General features: G+C 39.0%; 1 protein-coding gene across 9 annotated transcripts in view; it reads left to right on the top strand.

The window, feature by feature from the left end:
- The window catches only part of RBFOX1 (RNA binding fox-1 homolog 1), a 2,535,170-nt gene that overhangs the window by 2,410,230 nt on the left and 110,011 nt on the right, over positions 1 to 14,929 (top strand). For all 9 annotated transcript variants that reach the window (XM_033235808.1, XM_033235804.1, XM_033235807.1 and 6 more), the window contains 3 exons: positions 644 to 697; positions 8,894 to 8,986; positions 10,690 to 10,750. In XM_033235808.1, the coding sequence (XP_033091699.1) occupies positions 644 to 697; positions 8,894 to 8,986; positions 10,690 to 10,750 (208 nt within the window). The remainder of the gene's footprint in view (positions 1 to 643; positions 698 to 8,893; positions 8,987 to 10,689; positions 10,751 to 14,929) is intronic.

The following is a 14,929-nucleotide window of genomic DNA, read 5'->3' as shown; positions in this document are numbered from 1 at the left end:
GACTTTTCATAGAGCCTAGTCATGCTAGTTGTCTAAAATCTGTTTAACACTATAGAGAATTATCTTGAGAGATTTTCAGCCCAAGCACTGATTACAACTGCTGATACCATCATGATCATGGTGCCTGGATAGTGAAGTTGGCTTTTGTGTTCATACTTTCTTTCTCATACGATAGAGCTGCTCCTAGATTTTATGTGAGCTGGGAGCCAAAACCAGTCACATCAAATTCTCACTGGACATTGATTATCAAAATCGCATTTCATCAAGGGTGTTTCTCCCAGTGTTTGGTGGGATAGACTAGAAGGGTCATTGTATATACATACTAGCCAGTTTTAAATCTTTGCTGCTCAGTGCCTGGGAACGCAGACATGCACACAGGGAAAAAAAAAAAAAAAAGAAAGAAAAAGAAATATAGAATTCACCTCTTAATATTTTGTACCAAGCCCTGTTGCTGTGTTCCATCATAAGGAGAAAATATGGGTGGTTTTATTTTCTCTTGTTTCAAGCACATGAGCCATAAAACATAAAATGTATATCCTTGATATTAAGAGAAAAAATTCGTGTTGGAAACAATTACTACTGTACCTGATAATGTCTACTGCATTTCTCCTCTTGCTTATAAGATATTTCTATTTCTTTGCAGCAATTTGGTAAAATCTTAGATGTTGAAATTATTTTTAATGAGCGAGGCTCAAAGGTAAGCAACTTAATTCACTTTAGAATTGTTTAGTTTATTTTTAAATATTTGTTGTAAGGGGAAACAACTGCACTGTCTTAATCAGCTCATTGTGAAAATACACTTTAGCCGGAGTTTCTTTAGAGACCACCTTCCGTTTTCAAAATGGTGGGAAAGACATCGGGTTCAGTTTAAAATGTATAAGGGGAATAATTTTAAATTGCTGTTTTATATATATTTATTTATTTATTTATCAAGTTTCCAGAGGAAAATTATCCATGCTTAAAAAAATAATGATGTTGCTACATTTTTGTTTTTCAGTGATAATTATGTTCTTTATATTAAAAAGTGAGTTGATAGTCTCATGAGCAGGTAAATATGTGATTATTCTGTATTAATAAAGTGCAGTTATTTTCCTGGGTTGTAGGGGAGAAAAATCTCATATACACCAACCTTTTGAATGTAATTTTATTCATTACTATGTTTACCAATCCACATTTTGCGATTTGCCATTGCTTTGAGTTTGTTTTTTCAAGGAAACCAAGTTTTAAATGGATGCCCTAGCTCTAATCAAAGTCAGGGACTCTATGGGGAGGTTTGGGATCAGGAGAGGTTCTGTTTCAAAACAGGAATACAGGCTGGGTGCAGTGGCTCATGCCTGTAATCCCAATACTTGGGAGGCTGAGGTGGGTAGATCACCTGAGGTCAGGTGCTCAAGACCAGCCTGGGTAACATGGTGAAAGCTCATCTCTACTAAAAATACAAAACTTAGCTGGGTGTGGTGGCATGCACCTGTAGTCCCAGCTACTTGGGAGGCTTGCACCCGTGAGGTGGTGGTTGCAGTGAGCCGAGATTGCACCACTGCATCCCAGCCTGAGTGACAGCAAGACCCTGTCTCAAAAACAAACAAAAGAAATATGTTGGGAGAAGAAAAAAACACAAACACTTGTAAAGCCTCCTCTCTATCAGTGGTTAACCAAGGGTGGTCCCAGACCAGGAACATCAGAATCACTTAGGAACTGATTAGAAATGCGAGTCCTCAGGCTCTAGCCCTGACCTGTTGAATCTGAAACTCTCAAGTTAGTGCTCGGCAACCTGTGTTTTAACCACACTTCCAGGCCTGTCCTTAAAATGATCAACGCTGTGTCTCTCCTTTTAGACCCATGCCAAGCCTTCCCTGTGAGTGTAACAGGCAGTGGTGCTTACTAGTGTTGGGCTTTGGTTGTTGCCGCTGTTCTTCAAGTGTCCTCTTACTACCTGCACTCACAGAACACTGAGGAACCCCATGAAAATCCCCAATTGAGGAAAACACCACATGAGGCCTATCAGCAGACACAGGGGGTTAACAGGGAGAAATGATGGAGAACAAAAAAGATAGGGATCTTCGTAACCAGAAAGTGAATGCTTTCATTAGCTCTGCCAGGTCTCCTGGCTGCCACTCCCCAGGCTGTTAGGAATTTTAAGTTCCCTTCTCCTTGCATCCTCAGACTATGAATGCAAATGTTGAGAGATACTGGTTTCAGCCCATTGACTCTCCTTACACTGGCAATTTGGGGCAAGTCAGCATCATGAAGGGTCACTAAGTGGTACTGGCTTTATTTGAAGTGTCACAGGCCACAGTGCCAGTTCTTTTCGGTATATATACCCACCTTTGCCCCGTAAAGCAAACCTTTGAAATTTTTTTTTTTTTTTTGGACAGTTTTCTTCCCTAAGTTGATTTAGTACTAATTAGCTAGGATGATGTTGATCACATCAAGGAAAGAAAACCACAGTATTTTCTCCTCCACGGCCAAAGTGATGTTGTAATCTGTCAGATGAGTGAGAACAAAAGCAAAACAGAATCCATTACACTTTATGATTCTGCTCCTTCAGGGACCTTGTCATTTTTCCATAGCTTCAGATATTTTACAATCATTCTCGAACTTAACTCTCTTCCTGCTTCTTGTATGGAAATTATTATGGGGACTATCTCTATAACTGCAAAGCAAAGTGCATTGAGAGAAAAATGTGCCCAGCCTAATCCTGTTCACTCGGTCCTTCTGTATTCTTGGCAAAATTGTAGATGACCTGAATGTTGACCAACTTTGTTCTGACTCTCAGTCTGTCTATAGCAGCACTGCCTTCAAAGATGTGTTTGGTTTTATTTTTTAATATGTTTAATTTATATTTTGTTTTGTAACTTTTGCCAGTTGAAGAAAGCTATTTAATTCCTTCTGAGAGCTGTTTTGGGACATTAGAAGAATATCATTTGCTATTTTGAAAGTACAATGGCGATACTATTTTTAAGACATCTTCCGTCATTCCCATGATTAGCCTATCTCTGGGGGCTTCAGGAAAAAGACCATTTAAGTTTGCTGCATCCAGATCCTGACTTGGTGAAGCTGCCTTTTTTTGGTCTTTATTCTTTTGGTTTAGGAAACATCCAAAATAGCCTCTCTCAGTGGGTATGCGCCCTCTGAAAGAGCTTGTGTTGCAGGTGTTGGAGCTGACTGTTTAGGTACTGCTGGAATGGCACTGAGACAGTCCAGTTGGAACTGCTAAATGGGGGCAGCAGCTCACAGGGATATTTTTCATACTTGACATTATCCTTTCTGGGAAAGGGCCTTATTTAGATGAGCATTTCCATTTTAATGGTTCAGAAACCTGAAGCATCGCTATGCCCTCATTTTCATCATTTGGTGGTGGACAGACAGCCAAAAAATGAGTGGGCCCTTACAAGCCAGAAACTCGCCTTCTTGCCTTTCATTCTCTAGAGCAGTTCTTCAGGCAGGCCACTCAGTGCTGAAGGCCGTGTGTGCTGGGTGTGCGCCTGTGTGTATGCGGACATGGAAACCCATACGTACTTCAGGGCTGGATGCGCATTCCAGCCCTTTAGGAAGCTGAGGTGGGAGTATTGTCTGAAGCCAGGAGTTCAAGACCAGTCTGGACAACAGTGAGACCCCATCTCCACAAAATGATTAAAAATTAGCTGGGCATGGTGATACACACTTGTAGTCCGAGCTACCGGGGAGGTTGAGGCAGGAGGATTGCTTGATCCCAGGAGGTCAAGGCTTTAGTGAATTATGACTGCACCACTGCACTCCAGCTTGGGTGACAGTGTGAGACCTTGTCTCAACCAACCAACCAACAAGATACATGCACAGACAGTAAGTATATTGTCTTGGAAATGTATAACTCAAGTATTTAATGTATGGATGAATAGCAATACTGTGTCACCTAAAAATACAAAATTATCCGGGTGTGGTGGCACATGCTTGTAATCCCAGCTACTCAGGAGGCTGAGGCAGGAGAATTGCTTGAACCCAGGAGACAGAGATTGCGGTGAGCCGAGATCGAGCCATTGCACTACAGCCTAGGCACGAAGAGTGAAGTTCTGTGTCAAAAAACAAAAATCTACACTTTGGTCTTTGATTCAGTAGATATCAGTAAGTGTTTGTTGTATTTCATGAGAGCCAACCATGAGTAAGGCAGAAATATTTCCTGTCTTCATGGGCTTTCCTGAGTAGCAGGAGAGATGGACTAGGAAGCTGAGTGACTGCAGTAGCCTATGTTGTTCTATGGTGATGTGGGAGGCCGCTGGGAGTCTGAACAGGCAGACGGATATTGTGAGAAAGCTTACTGGAAAGAAGGAACATGTAAGCTGAGAGTGAGAGATGCGTAAGAATTTTCCAGAGAGGGGAAAGAGGGATGTCTTGCAGGCAGGAGGAGTTGCATGTACAAAGGTCATTGGAGTAAAAGGGAGACGAGAGGGCTCAGAGTCCCGTCGGAAAATGATTCTTCAGATACTCTTCAACAGCTCCCCCCTCTTCTGAATATGATTTCCCTGCACCAGAAACTAGAGGAGTGGATTTTTTCATCTAAGATGAAAAATCCGTACATTCATCCATCCAGCGTGCTTTAAGCCTTTAAGATCTAAAATGGTATATTTGCATGAATGCAAAAAAGGAAGATATTGCTTAAAAATACAAAAGATGAAAAAAGAACAATAACTAGGATACAGGAGGATCAGAATGTATGATTTGCAAAAATATTTTAAAGTAAGCAAGTCACGCCAGTCTGGCAATCCTCTTAAGGCCCCCGTTATCTGCCCTACTGATTGTACCTGTTCACAGCAGGGCACAGACCACCGATTTCTTTTGTTCAGTAGCATTAAAGGTAAACACTGGGAAGATGTGTCTCTGACTCCCCTTCTCTGTACCCCTTTCTTGCAGTCTTTATTTTTTAAGCAGTTACACATCAGCATCACACTCAGCCCTATGCCCAGCAAGCCAGGCTCAGAATGTGCTTCTTTTGTTCTCCTTTTTAAGGCAGAGGTAAAAATATTCATCATCTTTTTAAAAACCGCAAATTGCTGTTTCCTTGAGTTAGAATCCCGACCATGAGGCAGGTCAGAAAAAAACAACGTTAGCACCTGTTCTCAAAGTTGCCTGGCACTTGTGCTTCATAGCGAAGGTTCCGTGCTCACAGAGAGGACCAGGTGAGGTCTTTCTGGTTACATTGCAACCCCCAGGTGAGAATTTTGATAACCTGCTAACCCAGGGAGGCCGTGCCACTTCTTTTCTGGATGGGAGGTAGAATTGTCCAACGGAACAGGTAGGAAAGTCTGTTTGGCATTTTGACGACTGTCTGGAGCAAGTTCTTTCTGCACCCAACTTTGGCAGATCTCAGCTCTAAATAAGGAGTACCAAGTAGCTGAGAAGAGAGAAAGAAGTTTCGTAGAATATAATGAGAATAATAATAATAATAAAAGAATTAGTATATTCTCTTCGCTTAAAAAGTGAGAACTTGAGAATAGGTTAGGCTATTTCCTTTTTAGTTCGTGCCCCTTCCTTGGGATTCAAAATGTATTTCTCTTTCTGCCTTTGTCTCTCCTAAACATACATGATGCTGATTTCAGGGCAGTAGGTGTGCCTTGGGTTCAGACATGAAGCATGAGAGCAAGATTCTGGAGGATAATGTTGGACAGGTGGATGAGTGTTCAGTCTCACCTGGCTATGTTCTTCCCGGTGCTGTGGTAATGATGACTGCTAGTTCCCATCAGCAGAAATGACACCACCTCGCCCTCCAGCTATACCAGTGGGGCTATGGATTTTCTTGTCTTGCCTAGAGAGAATATAAATCCAAAGCCCTCGTTTCTCTGATTCCTTTTGGAATATGTGGCATGCCTATAGTTGCTAGGAAGTTAGGCCCCTCAGGGAGGAAGAGAACGTTGCCAAGAAGCCTGGGACATGCGGTTTTTAGCTGTACCTCTACATGTAAGCTCCATGTAACTGAGTCAAAATCTATAGTCAAGAATCTATAGAAATCATCAATACAAAATTCTACTTATTTCAAAGAATGAAAACCTGCTGTTTTTGAGACAGGGTCTCACCCAGGCTGCAGTACAGGGGAACAGTCACAGCTCACTGCAGCCGCAACCTCCCGGGCTCAAGCAAAAGAATGTTCCCACCTCAGCCTCCCAAATAGCTGCAACAATAGGTGTAGGCTGTCACACCTGGCTTTTTTTTTTTTTTTTTTTTTTTTTTTTTTTTTTTTTTTTTGGGAGACAAGGTCTTGCTCTGTCACCCAGGCTGGAGTGCAGGGGTGTGATCACAGCTCACTGCAGCTTCAATCTCCTGGGCTCAGGCTGGGATCACAGGGGCACACCATTACACCCAGCTGATTTTTTCTTTTCTTTTTTTTTTTTTTTGGTAGAGATGGGGTTTTGCCATGTTACTCAGCCCGGTCTCAAACTCCTGGGCTCAAGTGATGCTCCTGCCTTGGCCTTCCGAAGTGCTTAGATTACAGGTGTGAGCCACCATGCCTGGCCCAAAACCTTTTTTTGATGGTTTTGATCACGCATAGTGAAATGAGAGGTCATGGAAATCAAATCACTGGGCCACTCATTTTAAGTAAACACATTTCTGGACTCCACTCTGGGATTCTAATCCAGTAGATCCAAAGCAAGGCTCAGGAATCTCAATGTTTAATGTGCTGCCAAGTTCCTTCTGATGTGCGGCTAAGTTTGATAGATACTGGCCAAGAGTTAGAACTGTCAAATTGAGCGAAATTCCCCTAAATTCTGTCTTTTTTCCCTCTGAAAAACAATCATTTCCGAACTATACAGTTAGCGAGTATATTAGCTTACCCAATATGAGCATAGTGCATGCACAAGACTAACTAAGACCCTTCTGTTACACAGCAAGTAGTCTTAAATGAATCAGATAATTCAGGCTTATCCTAATCACAGACCTTCATGATGGGAAAGATTATGGAAGGTAATTTGGTTCAATCCCCTAAAGAAACGTTATTTTTCTCAATACAGTTCACCCTTGAACACGGGTTTGAACTGTGCAGGTCCACTTATACGTGAATTTTTTTCTCCAACCAAAGGCAGTATTCCCAGGATGTGTGACCCGTATATAGAGGGCTGATTTTGTTCTATACTCACGTTCCACAGAGTGACTGTGGGACTTGAATATGCAAGGATTTGGGAATCTGGGGCGAGGGTGTCTTGGAACTAATCTGTAGTGGATGCTGAGGTACAGCTATCTATAGAATCCTGACCAATAATCATCTACCCTCACTGGAATACATCCACATCCCCTGTCCTCTGTGGCTGATGAGCCTGACTGTTGAAAAGTTCCCTTAGCCAGCCCATTGGACAATACCTTTTTGTTTTATTATACTTTAAGTTCCAGAGTACATGTGCCTAACACGCAGGTTTGTTACATAGGTATACATGTGCCATGTTGGTTTGCTGCACCCATCAACTAGTCATTTACATTAGGCATTTCTCCTAATGCTCTCCCTCCCCCAGGCCCCCACCCCCGACAGGCCCTGGTGTGTGATGTTCCCCACCCTGTGTCCAATAGCTCTTTAGCCTTAAATTTGGAGGTCATTATAGAGATCTAATGTAGGATTGGGAGTTATCATCAGTTGGTTGTAACTACCATGTATTTGTAATTATTGTGCATTTCTTTAGTAAAACTGGGTATTACACTGTCCCAACTAACTTGGTGCCAACATGGATTATTTGATGCTAAAAGGAGCCCCAATGTATTGCTTGATTTCACCCAGTTTACAGTGAACAATCAGAAAGAGCTGGGGATATTTATGTGGAAATTGTTCAAAAGGTTGGTGTATATTTCAGAACAAGATGTACAAATATTTTTAGGGGCTTTAAAAATAATGTGTCATATTTTCTGTACTTAGGAACAATGTCAGTGAAGACAAAATATGGATTTTGACAATATAGTTTAGTGGGGTAGATTTTTGAGGTTGAAATATTAAAAGCCAATGTACCCGTGGTAAATTAAAAGGTATATATGTTATCTATCAGTAAAAGAGGAAGTGGCCAGAATATTATTACAAATTACATTCTATTAACAAAGTTTCTTTGCTACCTGTTGATATGAAAAGTAAATATTGACCTAATGCCAGAACTTGACAATATGCGTACACCTTTCCCTTTCTGGTTAATAAAGTAGGATGGAGGATTGTCAGATTCAAAAGCAAGTATGCAATTTGAAGAGTGGGGAAAGTATGATGACAAACATTGAATTGTTTGTATTAATCAACTGAAGTTTATTTCTATTCATTTCATGTGACTTTTTTGTTTACTAGGCCGAAGAGTTTAAGATTTATTATTAAAAAAGGTCTTTCCTTTTTTAGGCTTTTAACTTTTTTTTTTGAGAAGTAAAGGCTGTAGAATTGACAAATTTGAATAACCCTAAAACTGCATGAAGAAGAGATGTTCTTAAAACCACACGGCATGACTCTGTAGGCAATGTTAGAGGATTTTGGCATTCATTGTTGAATTTTGTGCACACGTTTTATTTTATTTTATTTTTAATTTGCATGTCAAAAAAGTGGTTCCCTTTTCTTTTCCTCGTTATTTCATTTTATTCTCTGTGAAGACACTGTAAATTTATTTTGATCTCATTTTCTTTTCGTTAGATTTATTTTCTTCTGTAGTGACATTTAGAAAGGTATTTTTGGTATCCTTCTTTGAATACTTCAGGGGTTACAGCTAACTGGTGACAGAAAAAAGTATCTTGTTCACATTTGTCGCTTAATTATTGCACATCTCAGTACTCTTATAATTTCTCTAATTTGCATGTTACAGAACTGAAGCCAGGACAAGAAATAGAAATTAAAGCGAGAGAACATTACCAAGTGGTCGTTGACTGAAATAATAATCTGCATGTTGTTTTCCCTTCTCCCTCCTGCATGCAGGGATTTGGTTTCGTAACTTTCGAAAATAGTGCCGATGCGGACAGGGCGAGGGAGAAATTACACGGCACCGTGGTAGAGGGCCGTAAAATCGAGGTGCATGTTCAAAATATTTTCCTTTTCATCTTTTTTATAAATGTCTGCTTCACGCTCATTCGTTGTTCCAGATGCATCATTGGCGTCTTGTATGTGACCCTATTCCCCCTCATTGTTTATATATATATATATTTTTATATAAAAAGGAAAACTGGCCTTACTTTTTTTTTTATTTTACTTTATTATGTTACTCTTATTACCACTGAAAGGTGGATGGCAAACGTGAGACAAAAGAAAGGTTAATCGGAAAGGGTTTTTTTGTTGTTGTTATTTTCTATGTTTTATAATCAATGGGTGCAATAGGTTCCAAAGAATAGACAGTATTGCAAACCAAACAAAATACAGAACAGTTTGTTTTTCTTTTTCTTTCCACTTCAGGGTTGAAGAGGGATCCACAGTGGTTTGCAAATTAAACCAAATTGAGAAAGCAAAAAAGATTCTATTTTTTGTTTTGTTTTGTTTTGTTATTTGGAAAAAAAAAATGAGAGGTTTTTACTAAACCTCTCATTTTTTTTTTTTTTTTAAGAAGCCAGTTTGAATTTCTTTATTCTTTTGATAACAAAGTGAATAACCAAACAGGATTTCCTGTTCAATATCTGGCCCCTGTTCACTGAAAGCATAAATACCAAAATACTGACACTCAGAGTCTGCTATTTGTGCCACTGGGATCTCCCGCAACATAGCCACAGGGTCATATTTGTTAAATTTTTTTTTTTTTTTAATACCAGTTACAAATGCTTTAGTCTTTGGAGTAAGATGTTGCATATTTTGCCTTTCATTTTCCCCTTCGACGATAACGCTTAGGCCCCTCACCAAACTCTCAGTAACCATGGTAACTGTATACAAACCCATGCTGGCGATGGTGGTGAATGGTAAGTGGTGAAGTCCATCTGCCGTTTCACGTATTTAGTGCTGATATATCTATATACATATATATACCACGTGAATTTTTTTGACTTGTCGTATTAAGTTTTCTTGATGCTCTATTTTTTTGGATATTGGTACGCCTGTAATTGAGTGTACGTTCTAAGCTAGCCTGGGAGGCACTGACTGGATTGAGTTATGACCGGTGCACATCTTACTCAGATTGTTAACTCCATATTGTGTTAAACAATGCACCCTCTCTTTTATCCTTTTGTTAGCTGTGACTTTAAAGCTTGAATGATTTTGTTAATTCTTGCGATGTAAAAGGCTCTTGTTCCAAGTGTTGAATGCTAGATGTTGCTTTCCTGATGGTTCTTTCCTCTTAAAGTGTTGCACACGGCTAAGACTTGTTTGTCCCTTTTTTTGACATTTATGTTCCCTTGTACCTTGTCTCTTCTCTCTTCTCCACTGCATGCTCCTTCATATAAATTTTATTTTATGTTAAAAAAATATTGTTTCTGTGTTACCATGGAGTACACGCATGCTTTTAAATCTTCAATTATGCAGTATCTTTTAATTTGCTTTTACTGTCTCTTTATTAAACTTACTGATATGACATTGCTTTATTGAAATGATTTGTAAGTTAAATGGTTATGAAGTACATGTAATTTTAAAAATGTATGATTTTGTTATGCACCTACTGCCTTTTATAAATTAAAATGCATTTTAGTTTTCAGTTTTCTTTTTTTAATAAGTAATCACGGTCATAATGCATGCAACTAATTGAATTGGGAGCTGGCCCTAGAATATGTGCTTATTTGAGTTTTCTATGTACATAGGTAAATAATGCCACAGCACGTGTAATGACAAATAAAAAGACCGTCAACCCTTATACAAATGGTAAGTAGAGATTGGCCTTTTACAAGAAATTCTCTCTACCTCTAACTCTTCAAGTAACTTAACCAGAGATTCTATTACAATAAGCTGTGTTTGATGGGCATTGACATTGTTTTTACTACTGACCTGCTGCTACAGTGAACCACCTACATCAGTAAGATTATTTTCACAACAAAGGCAAATGGGGTGTTCAGGTTAAGTGTGTATGCCCGTTTTCCCTTCTTTCTAGAATAACTCTTGTTTGGGACTGAGATGCAGCAATTATTTGGAAATTAGTTCGATAAGTTAATTGGTTATTACAGTAAGTTGAGGGGAGAATTGGAGGTTTCGTTTGTTTGGTTTTCAACACCATCTCCTCGTTGATTACTAATCATTCCTAGAGGTGCAATCACATAATTTGTTCTGTCTTTGAGTGTTGTCCAGAAAGATGAGGCATTTGAAGTGGTTTGGAGGATACCTCATGTCTGAATTCCACAGGGTTATCAGAATGTGTGAGTGAGGTATTTTTTCCTCTCTGGGCTGCTCAGTGTTATTTTGGACTCGTTGAGGATGTTGCTATGTATTGCAGACCCCATCAGGACCATGCAATTTCTGTTCTTATCAATAAAATTTCTGAAAACTCCTAAAAAGCATTCACATATGAGACGTTAAAAATGTTTAAACATTTTGATTCTTTAATTCTTCTCAAAATAAGTATCTCTTAAGATATATGGGGGAGAAATCTGCCACTGTGTTAATCACATACTTAAATTGTACCAAAAATTAAAGCAATGAAGTTGAAGTATAGACACATGGTAGAATATTATGCCCATTAAAATGAGCAGGATACAGACCATAAAGGGTCTCATAATTAAAAAATTGAAATAAATGTTTATAGCATAACTTTAGATAAATGATAACATGCCAAAATGCTAATTGTTCTGTTAAATTGTGAGACTGGCAAACATTTTTTCTTTGATTCAGGTTTATGAAAATAATATAACTTTATTACATCAAAAGGAGATATATGGAATTTTATACTTCTAAGGTTTTAATTGCACAAGGACATAGACTTTTTAAAAGTAAAAAAAAAAATTAAAAGAAACATTAAAGACAAGTCTAAAATATATTTTAAATAACTCCATTGCCACCCTGGTTTCCTACCTCCCCATTACAGGAAGCCACTATTACAGATTGCTGTCTATAGTTTTATTTTGCGTATTCATCCCTATGCGTGTTAATAGGTGTTCATTTGTAGTATTCACAGTATTGTATACATTTTTATGTGAATAATATCATGATACACCTGATAATTGGGTTTTTATAAATCTATATAGAGTTCTTTCAATGTTAATATATACAGATTAGACTAATTCATTTCAGTGGTTACATAATATTACACAAAACAGATAAATGGGTTCAATCAGAACTGAATACTGATTGTTAGGTCATTGTTTTGTTTTATTGTGATTAACAATGTATTGTCACTCGGTAGTTTTGTTTTTCCTGTTTCTTTGCCAGTGACTACCAATTTGACAGTCAGTTTGCTCTTAATTTTAAAAGGGGCATCATTAAACAGGGATATACCATCTATATAATAGGGTTCGAAGTTGAAAGACCAGAAGAATTGCTTATTCTCCTGACCATTTTTCTCAGCTTTATCAACCAAGACATGCCCTTAAATGGTATAGACTATCTTCAACACCAGACTTCTAATGCCCAGTGCTGAACTGAAGCAAACCTCTGATTTATGTGTCATACAGCCTTTCTACTTGGGTAAAAGCAGTGACTCTGAAACTTGCTAGATTTAAAATATGGTGACATCAACCTGATAGTTGGGCATAGTCTTTAATTACAAAGTTGCACAGTTGCCCAGGCACATGCGAGCCTGTATATGACTAGCTGCTCATGTGTGCTGAGTGAGAAACTGGAGCAAGAAAAGCCAACTATTATTCCAGAAGCCATGTGCATGTATATTTATTTTAAAAGAGTTATTGATCAATTTTATGCCCAGGGACTGAAAACTAGACCTGTAGGATTTTTTAAACACAATTCAAAGCCCGTTTATAAATAACTAGCCTTTCTAGAACATGAGGTATGCATTATGTGAGGCATTTTAAGTGCACTAGACACAAATGAAGTCCTGTAAAGAGGACATGATTATCCTTAGAGATGCAACGTTGAGGCTAGAGAAGATCAAGTAATAAAGCTTTTTTTTTTTTTTTTTTTTTTGAGACAGGGTCTCACTTTTTCACCCAGGCTGGAGGGCAGTGGCACCATCTTGGCTCACTGCAACCTCTGCCTCCCAGGCTCAAGCAATCCTCCCTGGTAGCTGGGACTACAGCTACATGCCACAATGCCCAGCTAGTTTTTTACTTTTTGTAGAGATGAAGTTTCACCACGTTGCCCAGACTGGTCTCAAACTCCTGAGCTCAAGCAATCTGCCTGTCTTGGCCTCCAAAAATGCTAGGATTATAGGCATGAGCCACCACTTCTGGCCTAGCATTTTCTTTTTATTACGAAGTTACAAAATCTTACGACCATGCCGGCTTGTGTTTATCAGGCATCACTTTCCCTTTGTCTTCTTGTAGAAATGCACTCAAGTGGCAACCAACTACAACAGCAAAAAAATTGTTGAATGTGCAACCTCGTGTTCCTGCCAGATGTTGCCTTGCACATCCCATGTCCCATTCCAGGTAGCCATGCACTCAGTTTCCAGGATTAAGTCATACAGGTCTCTCATTCATGTACCTGCAAAAGGGAACTCAGAATTGTTCCTGACACGCATACTGAGTGTGGCACCTAAGGAGTTGATGGATAGACACAGTAGAATTTATTTAAAACACAACTCAGGAGGCTGAGGCAGGAGAATGGCGTAAACCTGGGAGGCGGAGCTTGCAGTGAGCTGAGATCCGGCCACTGCACTCCAGCCTGGGCGAAAGAGCGAGACTCCGTCTCAAAAAAAAAAAAAAAAAAAAAAATTATTTAAAACACAAATGTCAATTCTAATTATATAAAGACTGTGGCTTCTGTAGTGGAGATTATGGAGAACTTTGGTATTCAAAGAAAAGTAGTCCCACGTTTCAACTCATGAGTATCGCCACTACAAATAAATTCCCTTAAGTGGCAATACAATATTACTGATAAAATATAGGGCCCTTTCAAATCCTTAATAGGCAGGAGGATAGAGTTATGGCAAAAGAGGGTAAGTCAGGACAAATAAAGTCACATTGAAATGAGAAAATTAAGCCATCGGTGAGGTTCACTCATTAGCTTCATATTTCATTCTCGCAAAGCATAGGAATTGTACTTCAGCAAAATTATAAATTACTAGAGCTATCAAAGTTTCAGGTCATCTCCACGTGATGAAATATAGTTATCAATGCCAGCATCACATTCATACATTACTTCAATCACATATCCAGAAAAAGTTTTAGCAGCTGCAAAGTTTCCAGTGATAAAAAAGACTGAATTCTAAATGTGATGGGATACCTGTCTGTTAGAGAGGTTTATAGTTAGTAACATAGAGGGTGTGGATACTATTCTCAGGATATTTAAACAATGACATAAGGAAAAGCTGTAGAATGAGCTGTAGGCTTCTGGATGTTCTATTGAAAGGTTCCACTAAGAGGGAATTGGACTATTTCTCCTAAGGACACCTACCCACGTGGAGGAGTTGGGGTTTGCTGTATTCTTTGGGGATCGGATGTTGGATCTGCATGACAAGATTGAGAGCTGAATTCACAAGGATTTCCTGGATACTGGGGAAGCATGGGTGCTAGACGTGGCTTTTTTATTTTCTTAGAGATGTTAGGAAGGATGAAAATGGGGCAAACATATCCAAGACTCCAGAGAGAGGTAGACTTTGTTGCCAGTATCAGTTCTGCCATTCACTGGCTGTTGAATTGTAGGCAAGTTGTTTAAGCTCTCCATGTGCCAGCTCTCTAGTGGGAACTAAACAAATGATGGGAACTACATCCTAGTTCTTTGTGATAATTATGAGAGATCAAGTACTCAACACAATGCTAGGCATGCAAAGCGCCCTAAAAGATTTTTTTTTACTACTATTTATAGCCCAGTAGTATTTGATTACACAGCCTCAATATTAAATCATATTATTCCTTTATTGTCATGGATAGTTGAATTCCCTGATAGATCCTAGTTTAAGGATCAATTCTTCAGATGCTAAAAGGGGTTGAACAG

The sequence above is a fragment of the Trachypithecus francoisi genome, unplaced genomic scaffold (genome assembly GCF_009764315.1).
Source record: "Trachypithecus francoisi isolate TF-2019V2 unplaced genomic scaffold, Tfra_2.0 Lachesis_group15, whole genome shotgun sequence".
NCBI lineage: Eukaryota > Metazoa > Chordata > Mammalia > Primates > Cercopithecidae > Trachypithecus > Trachypithecus francoisi.
Note: the sequence above shows the minus strand (reverse complement) of the source record. Positions and strands in the feature narration are given on the sequence as shown.